Below are 19,876 nucleotides of genomic sequence, written 5' to 3' on the forward strand. Positions count from 1 at the left end.
GTCTTCAAGACTTTAGAGGGATCTAGGGGAACAGCTTAGACCCAAATAAATCCGTTCTAGAAGAAAGTAAATCCCAAGGTGGTTGTTAGCCACTCTGGCAAAGTAAAAAGAAAAGGAGGCTTTTCTCCCTGAGAAGTGACTAAGCTAGGCAGCACCCTGGCTCCTTGCACGAGCACTTTTAGAAAATCCTCCTGGAAAAAGAGACCCGTAGGCCCTATCCCTGTGGGCAGAGCAGTTTTATGCCTGGCACCCAGGGCTCCCACTTTTCACTGAATACTTTGGAAGGAGCATGGAGGCACAGATTAACACGCTTTATTCTCAAGGCATGCTTTACCTGGCGCTTGGTTGAGGGGGCCCTACCAGACACTGAGATAAACATCGGGGCACAAAGAGGAGGTGAAGGTTGTCCTTGCCCAAGAGTAGCAGCCCAGTCGAATTTAAGTGAAATCTGAGAAATGGTTTTAACCAGATCTGTCAGTCAGTCATGGTGTTAGTTTTTGGCACTCACATGCACTCTGCATAATTTCATGAGGCAGGAATGTGCTAGGAGCCAAATTTCATCAGGAGGCTAAGGCCAGGGAGGAGGGTGATTTTCCATGGGTGCCTTGGAAGCATCAGTACCTGAGTTCTTAACATATCAGGCTTCTAATCCTGGGTTCAGATGATGAAGTCAGTTTCCGCTCCTAATTTCTGGACACTTAAGTTAAATTCCAGGGATTCAATTACTTACATCAGAAGCCTTCAAAATTCACACTTTTCACCTAAAATTTTGCTCTGTGTCAAGAGGTGAGCCAAAACTTGCTCAAGTGGTAAAAGATGGTAGTGAAATATTATAAAAGTGTATCAGTACTTTGCCTGGGATTTTCTTCAGCTTGGCCTGACAAAATAATTTTCTTGCTTTGATTTTTGTCTTTTCTAGGGCCACGTCCTCGGTATATGGGGGTTCCCAGGCTAGGGGTCTAATTAGAGCTGTAGCTGTCAGCCTACGCCACAGCCACAGCAACGCCAGATCCAAGCCGCGTCTGCGACCTACACCACAGCTCACGGCAACGCCGGATCCTTAACCCACTGAGCAAGGCCAGGGATCAAACCTGCAACCTCATGGTTCCTAGTCAGATTCGTTAACCACTGCACCATGATGGGAATTCCTAATTTTTTTTTTTGTTTATTTATTTATTTATTTAGAAAATGTTCTTGATGAAAGCAATTGAGGGTTTTTTTGATTTGTTTTTTGCTTTGGCTGTGCCCATGGTGTGCAAAAGTTCTGAGGCTAAGGATTGAACCTGTGCCACAGCAGTAACCAGAACCACAGCAGTGACTACACCGGATCCTTAACCTGCTGTGCCAGCAGGGAACTTGGAAGTTAACTGAGTTTTATCAGCTACTTCCGCCATAAATTTTTTTGTTTTGAGGAACACACAATTTGGAGCCAGGGGTAAAATAGAGAAGCTACTACTTCAGAATGGTTGCCTTGTTTCAAAGCCTTATTACATTCCATTCACGGGGCTTGGAACTTTCCATGCATTATCTCATTTAGACCCCAAGACGATGCTGAATTATTATTCTATTCTATCAAAGGGAAAACTGAATCTTTGAGAGGTTGAAGTCCAAGGTCACACAGCAGGCAGTGGAGTTGAAATTAGAATGGGGTTGTTTGATTCTAATACTTGCGCATTTAAATATTATATGTTATTGCCTCTGAATACTTAGTGTGAGGAGAGCAACTGCTATCTCCAGACAATGGCTGATGACATGCAAAAACTACACCCAGTGTCAAATGATGGAAGGTATTCATGACATTTGTTTTGTTTTGTTTTGTTTTGTTTCAGGGCCGCACCCTTGGCATATGGAGGTTCCCAGGGTAGGGATCTAATCAGAGCTGTAGCTGCCAGCTTACACCACAGCCACAGCAACCCGGGATCTGAGCTGCATCTGCGTCCTACGCCACAGCTCATGGCAATGCCAGATCCTCAACCCACTGAGCAAGGCCAGGGGTTGAACCTAAATCCTCACGGATGCTAGTCAGATTCATTTCCGCTAAGCCACGACAGAAAATCCCAACTCGTGACATTTAAAGGTAAGAAAGGCTAGAGTTTTATTCGGAGGAGTTGGCAACTTTTTCAGGTTTGCTGCTAGTTGTAGGCGAAGAGGAAACTGAAGATTTGTCATGATAAGGCCAGTGCATGCATATCATGTCTTCTGCACGCAGGGAACCCTGGCGGCCATGCAGCTACATGCTGCCATTTTTCTTGGTTGTGCTAATGAGAACAACTCTTCGGCTACACGAAGAGAATTGTTTTAAGGACTATTAATAGGACAGCCTACTGCCCCAGCTGTTCTTGAAAAGCTTGGAGCACAAGGAAAGAGACTAATACTTCAGGTGCAGCATGGTCCTTTGGCCACCGTTGGCTTGGTTTTCATCTTACATGCTGTGTTTGTTTAAGCAAAAGAATCAAATGTATAATCAATGTCTTGGCTAAAGAGCAACTCATGCCTACTTTGTTTTTTGTTTTTGTTTTTGTTTTGGCTTTTTAGGGCCGCACCCATGGCATATGCATCCTCATGGATACTAGTCGGATTTATTACTGCTGAGCCACAATGGGAACTCCCACTTATTCTTTTACTTAGAAATATTTAGACTGTCCCATTTTAAGCCCCACTGAGGAAGGACTGAGTGAACCTGTGGATGCAACTGAATACATGCAGCCCCAAGATAGCGTACCTCGTTTTCTGTCCACCTCTGTCCATTCATCTACATGAAGCATATAAAAAGAAAACACCAGTTTGTGAAGAAAGAAAGTCATTTTCAACGAGGCTTTAAAAATACCAATTCCAGTTATCTGGCTTAACAAAACCTTATTTTTCATGTTTGCATTTATGTTTAATGCAAACACTGCCTTCTACTCAAAACTTTTAAAAGGATGATGGATAAGTAACAAATTCCAAAAAGCCCCAGGGAGGCTGTGTCTTACCGAGGGTGGCCTAGGAGGAGGGAAAGCTCAGGAAGACTAGCTACCCTGGGCTTTATCTTGAAAGGCTCAAGAATTCATCCTCTCTAATGCTCTGAGAATACACATCATTCAAAGTAAGGATTTTTAGAAACACAACTTCCATAAGGAAGAATAATCCCTGAGAACAGGTAGAGAAAGAATTTTCTTTCTTTCTTTTTGTCTTTTTAGGGCCGCACCCGTGGCATATGGAGGTTCCCAGGCTTGGGGCTGAATTGGAGCTATAGCGCCCGGCCTATACCACAGCCACAGCAACACGGGATCCGAGCTGCATCTGCAACCTATACCACAGCTCATGGCAACGCCGGATCCTTAACCCACTGAGCAAGGCCAGGGACCGAACCCGCAACCTCATGGTTCCTAGTCGGATTTGTTAACCACTGCACCATGATGGGAACTCCAGGATTTTCTTATTAAAGTAAGATTTCCCTTTCTACAGATGGAACTGCTCAAAGGAACATGCATTAATAGGAAAAAAAAGTATATTTGTTTCTGATTTACTTTTTATATAGAGAGGCATGACTTCCTTATAAAAAGAGGGAATGAACGATGGGACCACTGTAAACAAAGCTTCTGAGGACAAAGGTAGCCAGGGAGATGCCAGGAGGAGACTAAATAAGGAAAAATGTAGCTGGCTGGAGAAATTCGTGAGAATCAAGACTCTGTGGGTCTTGACCTGGCTCTACCATTTACTAGCTATATAACTTTAAGCAGCTTGTGTAACCTCAGCTTCTACATTTGTGAAATGAATCATAATTGCACCTACCTCATCAGATTGTCGTGGGGATGAAACAGACACGTCAAGCACTTAAGCTGGCTTCTCTTCTGGTTCTGCTTTCTCTACTGCAGAACTTCGGACAGCACCCATAAAGGATGCAAGATGACTTTTTTTTTTTTTTTTGTCTTTTTTTTGCTATTTCTTGGGCCGCTCCCGCGGCATATGGAGGTTCCCAGGCTAGGGGTCGAATCGGAGCTGTAGCCACCAGCCTACGCCAGAGCCACAGCAACGCAGGATCCGAGCTGCGTCTGCAACCTACACCACAGCTCATGGCAACGCCGGATCGTTAACCCACTGAGCAAGGGCAGGGACTGAACCCGCAACCTCATGGTTCCTAGTCGGATTCGTTAACCACTGCGCCACGACGGGAACTCCTCAAGATGACTTTTTTCCTTAATTTTTTTTTTGGGGGGGAAGATTTCAATCTAAAAAGCCCACCCACAGATACACATCCACATTTCAAAACATTTGTAATTAATGGTGTATTTTGGAAACGTTTTCACTAGATTGTTTGAGAGTTGGTTTCTGAAGTTATAATCAAAGCATATATGTGCCTTCAATTCATAATATATGCTTCTAAGAGATGGGTCTGAAAGCACAGCCTGTGCCATTGTCCTAACTGGCCGCAAAGGGCTCCCACTGCAAGGTCAGACTCCTCTGGGAAAATTCACCATCTTTTTCCCACAGGAGTCATAGGGTTTTGGGGAGAAAAACACTGGGAAAGCAGCACCAAGAGTCTGGCTTTCTTAAAGCAGATGCTGGATTCTTTGGAGTAACGTCCACATCTTCTATCATTTTTTGGCATTTGTTTTTATAGGCAGTCTTGCCTGATAGGCCCTTGGGAATTCAGAGAGATCAAGCTGCAGCCTTCTTGAAGGTGTGTTTGGGAACAGAGCTGCTGGCAGGGGCTCACCCTCACCCAAGGGACAGCGATTACCTGTTGCTGATTAAACAGAGCTGGCAACCTGCCCTGGGCTAGCAGGCACTCCTGCTGGCAATGATGCTCAGCTCCAGCAGAGGTCTCTGTTGTGCTGTGTGCTCTGGCCCCCTTCCTCCTGAGGATCTGGGGAAGGTAAATGATGCCCTGTTTTTCTATTCTATCTCTGGATGACTTGTTTGTGACAATTCCACTTTACTTATATTTTGAGTGGGAGACAGGCCCCGGGCTATCCAGAACTGCCTGTTAAGCTGGAACTAGGAAAATAAAAATGGAACCTCATAGCGTTTGGCTGCTGAGTACTACTCTGTGATCTGTGCATCTTGGAAAAATCATTTAATGGCCCCATGCCTCAGTTCCCCCTTCTGTCAAATGAGGAATGGAAACAAGATGTAAGGGGGTCTTACTTACAAGTATCTTTAAGAGGACGGGAGTGAGGCAAAGGCAGTTTTTATTATTCTAGCTATTGCTTAAAACGGGGGACCACACTCCATATGCAACACTCAAAAGTTGCCCCACAGAGAGAGCACTTCCTTTCTGTTGAATGCTAAGCTAGAGGCTGCATTGTGGGGAAAAACTGCAATATCTGTTCTGGCCTTGCGGGAGCGGGATGGCCTCCAGGAGACCAATTAGTTGTGTAAGATAGTGAAAACATCTAGAAGAAATATGATTTCCATTCAAAACTTCAATGAGGACTAGTTTACCATGTCTGGTGTTTTATAGGCCTCTGTGCACAGGTATTTGTCATGGAGGCATCTGCTCCTGCAGCTGCACTGACTCTGAGTGGTGGATGAGATGAGTGTTTCTCAGCATTTGGAATCCTGCACCCTCCACCCTGTTTTCTCACCCTGCCTTCTACAGGTCCCCACCAACCAACTTCCTTCTGCCAGTTCTTTTATAAAATCAGTGGGTATACTGGATTTTGTTCAAACCTCTCCCTCTCCTCCCAACCTTCCAACTTCTGTCTCCACCAAGATGCCGATGCAGCCCCCCCACCATCCCTACCCTGGGTATGGAAGCACAGTGCAGCAGTTAAGGATATGGGTTAAGAGCATGAGCTCTGGAGCCTGATGATCTGGCTTTACTCTTCCTTTTACTCTTCCTCTTACTGGCTATGTAACCGTGGGCAAACTAGCTTTACTTTCTCCATCTACAGAATGCGGATAGTAGAATTACAACATCATAGGACAGTATTAGGGATTAAGGTTTTTGGAGAGGTCCACTGTACACGGGAAGTGCTTAATAAATGTTTGCTCTTGTTGGATTAGGAAGATGTGGTCCCCCAATTTTAGAATCAGTTACTGGACAGACTAATCAAAAGTCCCGTCTCCAGTGAACGTGCAGAAGGGCTGGATCGTCCTCCACCCACCATCTCACGTGACATCTGACACTCACCCTAACTGTGGAAGGAAAGAGTGTGTGAATGTGAATTACTAAAGATGGATGAAACTCCCTGAAGCTAGCAAATCCAGAGGGACTATCAATCCTGAACACAAAGGAAGCCAGTTCCCTAATATCCACAGGGTCTTGCCCAGACCGCCTCTTCAAAGACCACACTTGCCACTCATTGTGTTAAAAGTGTTAAATACACGATCTCATTCAATCCCTACAACCTCACTGTAAGATGCATATTATTATTATTCCCATTCTATGGAAAAAAAAAAACCCATAGAAGTAGGCTTATAGAGGCTACACTCCAAGGTCATACAACTAGTTAAATGGCAAAGCTGGAATGGGGACCCATATCTGTATGCCTCCAGAGAGCACATTCTTTTTTTTTTTTTTTGTCTTTTTCAGGGCCGCACCCATGGCATATGGAGGTTCCCAGGCTAGGGATCTAATCAGAGCTGTAGCTTCTGGCCTATGCCACAGCAATGCCAGATCCAAGCTGTGTCTGCGACCTACACCACAGCTCATGGCAATGCCGGATCCTTAACCCACTGAGTGAGGCCAGGGATCGAACCCGCAACCTTATGGTTCCTAGTCAGATTCGTTAACCACTGAGCCACAACGGGAACTCCCAGAGAGCACGCTCTTAATTGCTACTTTACACTGCCTTCCAAGATGCAGACTACCAGTCCAAGAACTACCTGTCAGCTCACTGGTGCCATTAGACCAAATGAAATCACATAACATAGCTCCAAGGAAAACAGAACCCTCTTGAGGAAGAAATGGCAATGTCATATAAAATAGCAGTTCAACAAACATTTACTGAGCACTGATTTATTCTATTGTAGGCATTATGCTAGGTGCTAGAACACAAAGATGAAGAAGACAATCACGTGGGGGAGACAGACACAGATACAGACCGAGTCAGTATAATATGGCCAGTGATCAGGTGGAGAGGGGCATGCATAGGGTGCCTCGGGAGTATGTGCAGGCCCTTTCTCCACGTGGTGATGAGCAGGAGATGATTCTTAAGCTGGATAATGCAGCATGGAAGGGGAATGACTAGCATGGACATGGGAGGTTTGGGGTAGAATGGGAATTACTAGCATGGAAACACGAATGAACATGCTTTTAATGGAGACCCACAAGCAGTTTGGTGTTAAGATACACAGTAGGAGGCAGGCAGTGGTGGAAAGTGGGACAGCAGAGGCGGACAGAGGTCAGATTAGGAAGGGCCCTGAGATGGCCTGCCAAGGACTTGGCCTCCATTCCGACAGCAGTGGAGAGCTGACAAGGAGTTTCAAGGGGCAGGGAGTAAGGACAGATTTGCATTTTAGAAAGCTCACTGGCAGCAGTATACAGAATGAATGAAGGGGGTATGCTACTGGGAGTTCCTTTTATCTCTTTATGCATGGACTTGGACTCCACTGCACAGATACAATAGTGAATATCTGAATATGTATGCTTATCCTATGAATATGTTATGTTTAACATCAATTGAGCATACACAGACTGTTGGGGAGAATAAATGTTTTAATTAGCAGTCATGACAGTTAACTTCACGTCAACCTTTCTTCCTCTACCTTGAAATATACCTCCTTCATACTTAATCCCAGACACTTGGGGAAAGCAGTTGTTGGTTGAGAAGGCGGGGAAAGAGGGAGAGAAAGAGGGTGGCAGAGAGTTGTGGGTGGCCCTTTCGCCAGGGATTAGATGTGGTGTTTACAGGCGAGAGATTTTGCATTTTAGAAACTCTTCTATCATTATTTCCACAACTGCATTCTCTTCAAACAGTTGTGAAGGGAAAAGAAAGACCTATAACTTTCTTATATTTTATTTCTCTATGTTATTTCAGAACCTCACCTTTCTAGAAATAGCTTCTGAACTTAGCAAGACTGGCTTCCAGTTTATGAAGGAGGATACCACACAGGGGAATGGAGACACAGAAGGTTCCCTCGGGGGACAGAGGATGCCTTGACTAGCAGAGTGTGTCGCCAGGTGGAGGGCCGCTGGGACTCCCACATTCGGGAGAGGTCGGTTGTCAAGAGAGATTGTGAAAGCATCTCCAATTTGAGGGGATGGGTAAATGGGGGTCCAGGTACCCTAATAATATCAAATGGGGGTATTACCTTTCTCTGTGGTGAAACGATCTTTTGGGGACTTTGCTCCTCGGGGGCTCCGCCTGGATGGGGCTGTGGGTTGTGAAAGAGGTCCCTGGCTGCTTGCAGGGGTGTTGGTCAGTCTGTAAAGGGGCCTGGCTGCGGAGGTCTGGCTGCGGGGGCCAGGGAGGCTTTGAGGGGCCGGGCTGCGGGGCGTGGGGTGGCTGTGCCGGCGGGGCGCCTCTCACCTTTCCGGGCCTTGTCTCCCGGGATGTTCTGGGCCCGCAGCCTATGGTCCAGGATGTAAAGCATCTCCCCGCCCAAGTTCAAGAAGAGCAGCGGTAGCGTCCGCAAGGACATGGTGCGGAAAGCGAGCGCGGCTGGTACAGAGCCCAGAGGTTCGGAAGCCAGAGGCCTGGAGGCCGCGTAGCTGCGTCCCCGAAGCCTGGTTGCTAGGCAACGCGGTTGGTGGCAAAGAAGACCAATCATCAGGCCTCTTGTTGGGAGGCGCCAGGGGGCGAGCGCGTATTGGGCGGAGCGGCGGAGACGTACAGGGTGGATTGGTCGGGGCAGGAGGTGCGGGCGCTGTGGGACTCGGTCTGGGAACGCAAGGTTTGTTTTTTGCCCGGGATGGGCAGGGACGCGGCTAGGCTGGCGGCCCGGCTCTTTTCACGCGGCCACCCTCACCCTGCGGGGCCACGTGGGCACATGATCCTGAACGAGGAAAACCTACCAAAAACTCCTTTAGAGCAGACTCCGGGTAGACAGACTTGAGTTTGAATCCAGCTCTGCAGTTTCCTAGCTGTGTGACTTGGGGTAGGTATTTTGAACCTGGGCTTCAGTCATAGGGCACATGGAGGGGACAGACCTCCCAGGGTGGAAGAATCAGTGAGATCATGCCAAATGCCACGAAAGTACTCCATAAAATAGTGACTGACTTTTCCTTTAGGTGGGGGAAGGGCCACAAGTCCTCGAATTATTTGCATTTCCTCCCTAAAAGTTACTTAGAGTGAAGCCCCTCCTCGTGAAGCAAACCAGGCCTGTACAAGTCTGCCTCGCTCCAGAGGGCTGGGGGCTCTCCAAAGTCCCCTCACACTATTAGGCAGGCCTGCCACCCCACTTCTCTGCTTTGAGGGCAGTGACCACATACTTCACCCCCATCCTGAGCGCCGGGATCACCTTCTCCTCACCATTTTCTTTTTTTTATTTTTATTTTTTAAGGGCCGCACCCGAGGCATGTGGTGGCTCCCAGGATAGGGGTCCAATATGTGCTGTAGCTGCCAGCCTACGCCACAGCCACAGCAACTCCACGGGAACACCGGATCCTCAACCCACTGAGCGAGGCCAGGGATTGAACCGCAACCTCATGGTTCCTAGTCAGATTTGTTTCTGCTGCTCCACGAGGGGAACTCCCTCATCACCATTTTTTAGTTTGGTGAGCAACCATTTCTGTAAATTTCAATACTTCTAAGACCTAACCACCCTCCCCTCCTGACACTCAGGCGTGAAACCTGAGCCTTGGCTTCCAACTTCCTCCTCTCCCACGAAATTCTCACATTTATCACTGCATTTCTCTCTGTCTGCATTACTATATTTCACCATATAAACGCCATTATTGACTGCTCTTTTTTCTTCTCCACAGGCCTGGCTGGCCAAATTTCTGAACTTTCAGTATGATAAATCCTTTCAGTATGTTAGGCAGATCACTGGCAAAATGCCATTGTAAGGCATTCAAGTCTGTCCACTTTGGCTCTGCCTTTCTAGAGACATCTTCTGCCCTCCCCAAATGCCCCCAGTCCAGCTGAACTCAGCTCATCAGTCATCCCCTCTTCCTCCTAACCATACCCACCGCTGGAAAGTCTTGCCTAAGGCATACCGTGCTCAAGTCCTTCCTGCACCTTCTGGGGTCTGTTTTCCTTCCTTTTCTGAGTTTTAAAAAGAGGAGTCTACACACACAACCTGGATTTCCCTAACATCCTCATTCCCCTACTCACTGTAACTCGATGCAGCTCTCTCCACTTCACTGAAACTGCTTCACCCTAAAGGCTTTTTGGACCTTAACTGACATTTCAGCATTGGATACTATACAGTAATTGACAGCTAGCAGCCTAAGGCTTTCATTTGCCCTTGCCTTGGCCTGTCCACTGTGTTATAAGGGAATATAACTAGGATGGGAAGGTAACAAGCAGCTTAGCATCATGATCTCACACCTGGCCTTCATGCTATCTGCCTGGCTGCCAAAAGAATTTGAGTTTCCTGCAGCATAGACTCTTCCCAGAGTGTCTTGGACTTTTTGCCTGAGGCAGTGTGATATAATAAACACAACATAGGCTGTGGAGTCAAGACAGATGTGGGTTTGATTCCTTGCCTGCCTCTAACCAGCTGTGTGAATTTGGATAAACTGCTTAACCTCTGAGCCTCAGTTCTCTCATGGTAAAATGAGAATTATGCCAACACGGGAGGCAGGGTGGTGGGTAAAGATCACTTCAAAGATTAGATGAGTTAATGTGCGCAAGATAGCACTTCAAACAATGCGTTTCCTGTAGGGCCTGTTCCGTGATCGTGCAAATGTATTCTTTTTTTTGGAGGGGGGGCACACCCGCAGCATATGGAGGTTCCCAGGCTAGGGGTTGAATTGGAGCTGTAGCTGCTGGCCTATGCCAGAGCCACAGCAATGCGGGATCTGTGCTGCATCTGCGATCTACACCACAGCTCATGGGAATGCCAGATCCTTGACCCACTGAGCAAGGCCAGGGATGAAACCTGTGTCCTTTTGAATGCTAGTCAGACTTGTTTCCACTGAGCCACAATGGGAACCCCGCGAATGTATTCCTTTTCTCTTCTCTCCACTGTCACATTGGCGCCTGGTCCTCCAGCACTGTATCTCAAATTGGCTTTGTCTACTCAAGTCCTGCCCTGTTAAAGACCTTCCCTGCGGTTCCTGGAGGTGGTATCTGAGCAGTTCATCTTCATTCTGACCCTTGTGTCTCACTTCTGATTCTGCAAGACCCCAGGCCCTCTGCTCTGCCCTCAATTCACCTTCCCCTTGACCTCAGATGCTCTTCCCAGGCTACGCCCTGAGAGATCCTCCTTCCCATCTGGGCATGACCCTTTTTTCCCTCATTTACATTCCCTCCCTGGGCAGTTTCACTCATGCCCAAGCCTTCATCATCACCTTCCTGCCTTTCCTCAGTGGCTTCCCTTCTCACTCAGGATGGAGTCTGAAGTCTTGCTCACAGTGTTATGGACTGAATATTTGTTCTTCCCAAAGTCAAAGGTGAAGCCCCAGCTCCCAATGTGATGGGATTTGGAGGTAATGACAGATTATTTATGTCATGAGGTAGAGCCCTCATGATGGGATTAATAACCTTATGAGGAAGAGGGCTCTCCTTCCACATGTAAGGACACAGGAGGGGGCCATTTGCAAGCCAGGAAGAGTCCTTATCAGAAACCAAATTGGCCAGCATTTTGATCTTGGAATTCCTAGCCTCCAGAGCTGTGAGAAAATAAATTTGTGGTTTAAAGCCACCCAGTTAATGGTCTTTTAAAATGGCAGCTTGAAGAGACAAATACACTCCAAAAGCTCTGTATCATCTGGTGTCTGCTTAGGCCTCTGACCATCTCTTCTTACTCTTCTCTTTGCTCAGTTTTAGACACACTGTCTTCTTTGGGTTCTCCAAATATACGAAGCAAACTCAGGCTTCAAGGCCTTGGCATACGAGGTGTAAGAGGCTGGGCTTTGTTGGGAAGGGGTTAATCCATAACCCCCCAGAACTGAGAAGCAGTGTATTGTATATGTGAAGTTTCTTAGGGGCAGGACTTGTAGCTCTTACCAGATGCTTCATCCGAATATTAATAGCCCTGCTCGGATCTTGCCCCTTCCCATATCCGCCTCCACACTGCTGCTGCTTAACTATGTGAAACAGACTTGCTCTCATCACTCCTTTGGTTTGAAAACTCTTAACTGCCTCCCCTGCCACAGAGGACCGTGTGCAGCCTCCTCAGCCAGCAGAGGAAACTTCTCATACCCCAGCTCTAGGTAACCTGTCAAGCTTTATGTTCAAATCTGCTGCTCTCTGAATACGGCACACACCTGTACACTCCTCTGCCTTTGCACTAGCAATTCCTTCTGCCCAGGCTGCCTTCCCTCCCTGTTTCTGCCTAGTGAACTTCTGCTCATCCTTCAGGGCCCCATCTAGAAGGCAGCTCCTATGCTGGCCTTCCCACCCAGCAGCTAGCCAGCCATGCTCCCTCTGTGCCACTCTGTGCTCAGTCTCACCTCCACTGAACGGCCCCTGGACGGCAGGGGGTTGTTCACAGGAGTGTGTGTGATGGCAGGAGTTCTGCCTCAGACACCCCAGGATCCCAGAGCTGCATGAAAGAATGGATTCCTCCTTGTCCTCAGGCCACAAAGAGCCTCATCTTCTCTACTGTTAGGTCTTCAAAGCAGCAAGACAGAACTTTAACAACATTTATTGGTTTCCTTTGATTGCCTCTGGTCCAGCTTTGGAAGGGCTCTCTGGATTCTTCTAGCCTTGTTTGTGGGCTGCTACAGCTGCAGCTCTTAAGGCTCTTTTTTGCTTCTTTAGCTTTTGAACCTCTCGGAAAACCTGGGGAAAACAGGGGGCAGGAAAAGACTTGGTAATGCTATGCAAAACTTCAGACTTGGAGCGGCTGGGGTGGGAGATGACTCCCTTTGAGGGTCATCCCAGCCTTCCTCCATGGGCTTGGTGGCCTGTGAGCCACCTTGAAGCGTCGGGGCCAGCTCCACACCCTGATCAGAAACAGAGGACCCCTCCCTTCTGCTCTCTCCACCACAGACCTGGAGTGGGCCCAACCAGAACAGTTCTGATGCATACCTGGGTGCACAGAGCCTTCTTGGTCACCCAGCGGCGGTGGGCTTTTCGGTGGTACGGAGGGGGAAAGGTGTACTCAATCCCTAGCTCCTTGCATATCTTCTCAAAGACGGCATAGTTGGTCTCGCGGAGGTTTTTGAGCATCTTTTTCCTTTGGTCAATGCTCATTAGCAGAAAGCGTTTGTGGGCTTTGTCCTGTATGAGAGGAGGTATTACTCCAACTACTATGTAAGTAAGTGACGTGCCACTTCACAGTAACAAAGGATGGTCATTTTACCACGGCAGTGAAACCTCCCAGCAATCTTAGGCAAATATCTGTGGGACTCTGAGGTGGGTATTGTTATGGTTATTCCTATTTTACAGATGGGAAAATAAAGGCTCAAAGATGTTAACTGATACATCAGAGGTTCTAGAGCTGAGCTGGGTTGGGATGCTGTGTGAGGTCAGGTCTCGAATCCAGGTCTAGTGGTCTGACTCCACAACTCATGTTCTTCCCCCTCTGGTGCCCTCTTAGCCTCTCCACAGCTCAGCAAACTGTCAGCTGGGGTGGAGAGGGGGACAGCCTAGGAAGACCCCTCCCGGCCCCTTGTAGCCAGGCACAGCTCCCTCAGTGGGGCTAGGGTTCCACACTCCAACTCTGATCTCCAAGGAGCAGGCTCAGCTGGCTTCAGGGAACACTGGAGCCGGGCAGTTTTAATAAACTGTGGGTTTATTATTTATTTTTTTGGCTTTATAGGGCCGCACCCACGGCATATGGAGCTTCCCAGGCTAGGAGTCTAATCAAAGCTGTAGCCGCTATCCTATGCCATAGCCACAGCAACGCCAGATCCGAGTCGTGTCTGTGACTTACACCGCAGCTCGTGGCAACGCTGGATCCTTAACCCACTGAGTGAGGCCAGGGATCCAACCTGCGTCCTCATGGATACTAGTCAGATTTGTTTCCGCTGAGCCACGACAGGAACTGCTAAACTGTGCATTTATTAAAAATACCCACAACTGCCTAGTTATAGCAGCTCTGTGCTCCACCCTGTGCTGCGATATGGCAGAATGGTGAGGAATCCAGGTCTTGGAGCAGTAGTAGCACCAAGTTTCAAGCGCGGGCATATCATTTCCTAGTGGTACACCCTGAGGGATAACTTAATCATGCCAGGCCTAGATTGTCCTTCTGCATAATGGGATACAAAGACCAGTAAGAGGGCTGAATGAGCTGATGTGTGTGAAGTATTTAGCATGAGGCTTAAATGCTTTCTATGTGTCCTGTTGGCTGCCCTTATTTCATATAGTCCTGTCAGCAGGTACTGTTATGATCCCCACTGGACAGACAGGAGAACTGAGGCTTGGTCATGTCACCTCCCCTGAGTCACACAGTTAGTGAAGTGGCTGTGGCAGAGCTGGGATTTTAACCCGGGCAACCTGATCTCCTTCATCCATTTGACAACCGTTTACTGAGAACCCGCTATGGGCCACAGGCCATGCCCATGCGTTGAAGTTTGTGTTCCTGACCATTAGTGACACTCAGGGCCTCCCTGAGAGCGCCCAGGAGGCAGGTGTGTTTCCCACTGCAGCTCTAGTGCTGTAGCCACCTGGCTTCTCAAGCTGTTTCTCTGGGCACAGAACCCCTCGGCCCTCAGCCTCCTCTCCCGCCGCTGCTCACGTTCAGCTGTGAGTGAGGCCCCAGTGAGGTTACCTTTCGATGTTTCTGCATGTGTTCTTCATAATTGCGGATCTTGACAGTCAAGGCAACAACTGAAACCACAAACCACAGAGGATGAGAGCCGGGCACAGAGGAAGGAAGGGCCAGACCTTGGTTATGTTTTAAGACCTCAAGGAATAACAATCACCAAAGCTCTGGGACAGCTGTCCATCAGCCCCAAAGCACTCAGAATTTCAAGATCTCAAAAGACTTCGGATTATCTTTCCTTCAGAAAGCGGAGCCTAAGGAAGGGAAGTTCCTTAATCTTATGAAAGTGTCATCCCAAACCCCAAACCTCAAATGAGCATTCTTAATGGTAAAACTTTTTTTTTTTTCCTTTGTCTTTTTTGCCATTTCTTGGGCCGCTCTTGTGGCATATGGAGGTTCCCAGGCTAGGGGTCGAATTGGAGCTGTAGCCACCGGCCTACGCCAGAGCCACAGCAACGCAGGATCCGAGCTGCATCTGCAACCTACACCACAGCTCATGGCAACGCCAGATCTTTAACCCATTGAGCAAGGCCAGGGACCGAACCCGCGACCTCATGGTCCCTAATTGGATTCGTTAACCACTGAGCCATGATGGGAACTCCCTTAATGGTAAAACTTTAAGAGCGTTTCTATTCAATTCTGGAATTAGTCTGGGATGCATGCGATCACTGATAATGATTCAGTATGCCCCAGAGGTCCCAGGCAATTCAACAATTTAAAATTCAAAACTGTCAAGGGTCCCCTCCTTGCCTCTCCCCTTCTGGCTGCCATCCTTATCTCTGTGTCTTCACTAATGAGTTTGTGAAATCATCAGCTCCCACTCATCTCCTAAAGCCCCAGAACATCCTTCCTTCAGGTATCCTCTTATTTGACTCAGGCCTGTTCTGCAAAGATAGGGAAAAGCAGAAGGTGGCCCCAAGTAAAGGCTGTGACTACAGCAGGCCTTTCCCTCATATGCACTGCATTCTGGGAGTGCTGCAGAGAGTGCAGTGGGAACGCTCGCCCTGAACACATGCCCCTGCAAACCATCTTAGCTGCAGGGTGAAGACAGACGGAGAGACAGGCTCTGGTTCCTGAGGAAGCTTGCCTGAGCTCATACAGAGGTACGAGGCAGGACTGGGCGCTGACTACAGCATCATGCAACTCAGGATAGAGTCCAGTTTTCACTGTCCCTGGTCCGTTCTATCTCTCCCTTTGTCAAGCCACTCTAATACCTAGTATATCTGCAGATGAGGGGCCTGGACCAGCTAGCAGACTCCCTTGCACCCCCACTCCCCAAGGGCCCCCTGACCAACTTCGAGCCTCCAGGGAGCTGGTGTCCTCAGGGTTTTCCAGGACCTTGTTCATCAATTGCATCTTCTTGATTTTTAGCTTCTCCTTCTGTGGAAGACAGAGACAGAGAATCTGTGAGGACTGCACCCGCTAGGAACTAACTCTCATACCTCCAAGGCCAGGGCTGCAGTCAAAGCAACTAGAACATAGGGCTCAGGGCCTGACTTCACTCTGCTCATCAGGACATAGCCTCTGACCAACCACATGGCTATTCACATCCAGGTGAGCTCAGGGCCTATACCACTGATAGGTGAATGTTGGATCAATGTCCCCAAACCTTGTTCACTCATTCATTAGATCTCTATTAGGTACCTACCATTTGTCAGGTGCTAAGGGTCCCTGGGGGAGTAAGACTGTCCCTGCCCTGGAGATGCTTGGTCTGGGGGTATTGACAAGTAGACACAGAATGACAGTGGGTTAAGTGCTGGGACTTGAGAAGCATGGATGGGCGGTGTTACCTGTGTAGGAGGGGGTCCCAGAGGAGAGGACTGAGAGATGCTGAGGTTTGGCAAAGGTTACTCACCTGGTTGGCCATTTCCAAAGATAAGAGTCTTTTCACAACATCATCAACCCTGTGGAAAAACCATAGCAATGAGAGACAGGTGTAGTGGGAGGGGGGAAAGGGAAGCAATGCTATTTTCATTTTAGTCTGAAAAGCAAGGATGATTCAAAATTTCTTTTACAACACAAGTCTCTCTGGAAGTGGGGCACCATTTCTCAGGGATTAAAAGTCAGCATGGATCTGATTTGCTGAGCTGAGAATATGGAATGACCTGATAACTACAGAAAACTGGGGCTGTCAACTTGAGTGTTCCAGGCTCATCACAGTGAAGGCAAAAAGAGGATTCCCATTTTAGCTGGAATATGGTTCAGTCTGTCTTGAAACACTTCAATTCTAAAATCATTGTTTCTTTCTCATGTTACATTGCATAGTGGGAAGGACTGGAGGGACTGCCCAGCTCCCACCTTGCAGAGGAGAGGGGCTGAGCAGAGGGTCCTAGTTTTGGTGTCTTTCAGCCCTGATTCAGACTCCAGGTCTGCCCCTTAGGAGCTGCATGACTCTGGGCAGTCTGCTAATCTACAAAAGGGGGACACTCTTTCTTCTCACATAGGATCAAGAGATGAGAGATTTCCACAAAGACCTGTGAGGGATGGTGACTCCTTGGTATCTAAGGGTAGAGTAGAGGGTCTTTATCCAGAGCTCCATCTGCCCCTACTGCCCATTCACCTTCACCCTGCCTGGGCTTCTCTAGTTCTCTGCCCTGTTCCATAATCAAGCTTCAGATACAGCAGGCCTCCACCCTGAAGCCCTTTCCTTGCCAATCCTCCCAGGGCCCCCTGCTTCATCGAAGAGATTTCTTCCTGCTTACTTATGAATTCCAGGCACGTTCTGGTAGTCCAGGAGCAGCATGGAAGGAGGCGGGTCATCTTGGTTGGGCTGGACTGTCAAGGGTAGGGATGGAAAACAGTCAGTTCTCACTGCCCATCCTCCTAGACTTGGCCCTTCTCACCAAACCAACACTGTCAGACACATCCAGGGTCTCAGGCAAGGCACTGGATATCTCTGGGCTGTTTCTCTTCTGCAAATCCTGTGGGTACCTGTCCTGATATATCATGCTGGGAGCAGAGAGCCTTTCCCAAGACCCTGTACTGTGCTCGCATCTCTCACACACCCATCTGGCTCTACAGTTATCAGGTGTCCTACGTGGATGGGTCCTCCTGTGAAGTTTGACTCCCTCTGAATCCCGCACAGTCTGGTTTGTGGCCCACCACAGAAGAGGCACTCAACACTCACTAGCTAATTGCATGAATGAAATAAGGGGGTTGAGGAGGAACTCTTAGCTTTAAGACACCTGCAACATAAGCACCAAATAGAGACCACAGGAAATGGGCCCGGGCGTGTGCTTACTGTTGAGGCAGAGGCAATGGGAGATGAGCCTGTCTTCTCCAGTCAGACCCTGCTCCTCCCCTATGCAAATAAGTAAATAATATCAAGTAACAGAGATGTGAACACTGCCTAGAAATGGGAAACAAGAAAGGGAGGACGCAAATGCTGTGCTACCCAGGTGAGCTTGGGTAGTGCCAGCCACGCATTCCCCCTGGCTGGCTCATTTCCACTCACATCGACCCCCAAAACTCCTGCTCCTAATGTTCATCTCCCCTCCCCTTACCTTTCAGGCGGGCTCCAGGCCTGCGGCTTTGTGACTAGGTGGACGTGGCTTTCTTCGCAGGTCCTCTGGCCAACCCCCCCTGCAGCCTCCCCCACCTAGTGGCTCTAACTAGCCACCTCTGTCCCCTTGGTCACCCCACCCCTTCCAGGCAATCTCTTTTCCGTCTCAAGTCCAACCCAAGACCTCCTACCTGGTTTTTGGGCGGCATATCCACGGGCGGCCCGGAGAATGAGACCTACGCAAGAGAGAAAGGGCCCATGTCCTTAAACAATTCAGGCTCGATTCTCGTCTACGGCCCTCGCACTACTTTTCCTCCACGGTCTCTGTGCCTCTGTGCGGAACCGCCGCCCCAGTTCTTCCGCACACCGATGCCCCAGCTCTCTCCCACCTCGCCTTACTTCGTCCGCGACCGCTACTCTTTGTTCTGCCGCTACACTCCCCCTCCAGCCTCTTCCCCGGTATCCTCTATCTCCGCCGAACCCCGTTTCCCTACACCCGCTGTCGGGCTTAGCTCCTCACCTGCAGGACGTGAGGGAAGGGCCCGCTGGACAGAGGGAAACCTGGCGCACCCTCCGCCCGGAAGCCCGAGGACTGGGGCCTGGGTCACTGCCTGGGTCCTAATCGAACTCAGCGCCCTCCACGCCGCCCTCAGCATGGTGACTTCTGACCCTCGCGGGACCCGCGCCGCGGCCTCCGTCGCCTTCGCGGTACGGACTGTACTTACATGGGCGCTGCCATGTTGGCTCAGGCTCGATCAATCGAGTACAGTCGCGAGACCGGAGCAGATGAGAACCGAGATGATGGATTGGAAGGTAGGCCTCTCTTAAGGCGCGCAGTTGGGCGGAGGGGAGGTCTAGGTAGCTGTTGTGTGAGCTTGGCGGTTCGAGGGGGTGGGAGGGCTTGGACTTTGCCTGGCTTTGTTAATGGTGTGCGGTGCTGTATAAAATCTAAGATGCTACTGTTTCTTGAGCGTGCATCCCACCTTTAATCCCATTCTATTTTCCTGACCTCGGCTCCGATTATCTTGAGGGCTTCCATGGGACCTGCTTTGGTCTTTTACCCCTAACCTAGCATCCTGTGGCCTTAGCCCCAGTCCAGGATGGGGCCGCATAAGAATTACTGGGTTTCATCCTTTTTGGCAGCATTGCAGCGTGGTAATTAAGGTCGCTGAGTTTGGACAGCCCTGGGCTGGAATCCTAGCTCAGCCATTTACTCTCTGTGTGATTTTGTAGGCAAGTCCCTCAACCTTTCTGGGCCACAGTGTACTTACTCCTCCATGATATGGGGTGGTAATAACAGTATCGATCTTTTAGGTTGTTAGAAGATTAACTGGGGCAGTTGTGTGCAAAGCATCTGGACTGTAGTAAACAATCAAGAAATATTAGTTGTGATATTTGTGAAATGAGTTTAAGGATAAATGCAAATTAAAAGTAGGAAAAATAAATCTTTATTTTCCCCGGTGCAAAAAAGGGAGACTCTCTTCCCCCTTGCTTTTCTTAGAGCATTTTATTTTATTTTTAATTTTTTGGCCATGCCCGCAGCATGCAGAAGGCCAGGGGTCGAACCCTAATCATAGCAGCGACCCAAGCCATACAATGACAACACTGGATCCTTAACCCACTGAG

The 19,876-nt window shown here is 48.8% G+C and overlaps 2 protein-coding genes and 1 long non-coding RNA gene across 23 annotated transcripts in view; 1 reads left to right on the forward strand and 2 right to left on the reverse strand.

Annotated features, from left to right (window-relative positions):
- Positions 1 to 8,669, reverse strand: part of OSCP1 (organic solute carrier partner 1) — a 47,321-nt gene extending 38,652 nt beyond the window's left edge. For 4 of the 10 annotated variants that reach the window (XR_014807472.1, XM_021095954.2, XM_084963934.1 and 1 more), the window contains exons 1-2: positions 8,460 to 8,669; positions 2,723 to 2,752 (exon numbers count right to left, since the gene is read on the reverse strand). Coding sequence is in view for 6 of the 10 variants with exons in the window: in XM_021095954.2 (XP_020951613.1) it covers positions 2,723 to 2,752; positions 8,460 to 8,571 (142 nt within the window). In the remaining 4 variants the exon portion in view is untranslated. Of the gene's footprint in view, positions 1 to 2,722; positions 2,753 to 8,241 lie in introns of all 10 variants that reach the window. The other 6 variants (XR_014807471.1, XM_084963938.1, XM_021095955.2 and 3 more) reach the window with 2 other exon arrangements.
- Positions 8,670 to 12,668: 3,999 nt separating this feature from the next.
- MRPS15 (mitochondrial ribosomal protein S15) lies at positions 12,669 to 19,011 on the reverse strand. 5 transcript variants are annotated; one of them, XM_021095958.2, is made up of 9 exons: positions 18,771 to 19,011; positions 18,442 to 18,486; positions 17,990 to 18,049; positions 17,451 to 17,523; positions 16,604 to 16,652; positions 16,044 to 16,128; positions 14,755 to 14,813; positions 13,071 to 13,262; positions 12,669 to 12,821 (listed from the first exon to the last, which is right to left on the reverse strand). In XM_021095958.2, the coding sequence occupies exons 1-9, from the start codon at positions 18,904 to 18,906 to the stop codon at positions 12,741 to 12,743; spliced, it is 780 nt and encodes a 259-aa protein (XP_020951617.1). In that variant the 5' UTR covers positions 18,907 to 19,011; the 3' UTR covers positions 12,669 to 12,740. The 5 variants fall into 5 exon arrangements, with proteins under 5 accessions (XP_020951617.1, XP_020951615.2, XP_020951618.1 ...); XM_021095956.2 differs by having other exon boundaries at positions 15,963 to 16,128; XM_021095959.2 differs by lacking the exon at positions 17,990 to 18,049.
- The window catches only part of LOC102167570 (uncharacterized), a 238,898-nt gene continuing 237,112 nt past the window's right edge, over positions 18,091 to 19,876 (forward strand). For all 8 annotated transcript variants that reach the window (XR_014807479.1, XR_002344972.2, XR_014807477.1 and 5 more), the window contains exon 1: positions 18,091 to 19,063. This is a non-coding gene — a long non-coding RNA (uncharacterized LOC102167570). The remainder of the gene's footprint in view (positions 19,064 to 19,876) is intronic.

This window comes from Sus scrofa, chromosome 6 (genome assembly GCF_054392235.1).
Source record: "Sus scrofa isolate SSC_HxYL_T2T_F1_AM1 chromosome 6, Sscrofa_HxYL_maternal_Yorkshire_Landrace_v2.0, whole genome shotgun sequence".
Lineage (NCBI taxonomy): Eukaryota > Metazoa > Chordata > Mammalia > Artiodactyla > Suidae > Sus > Sus scrofa.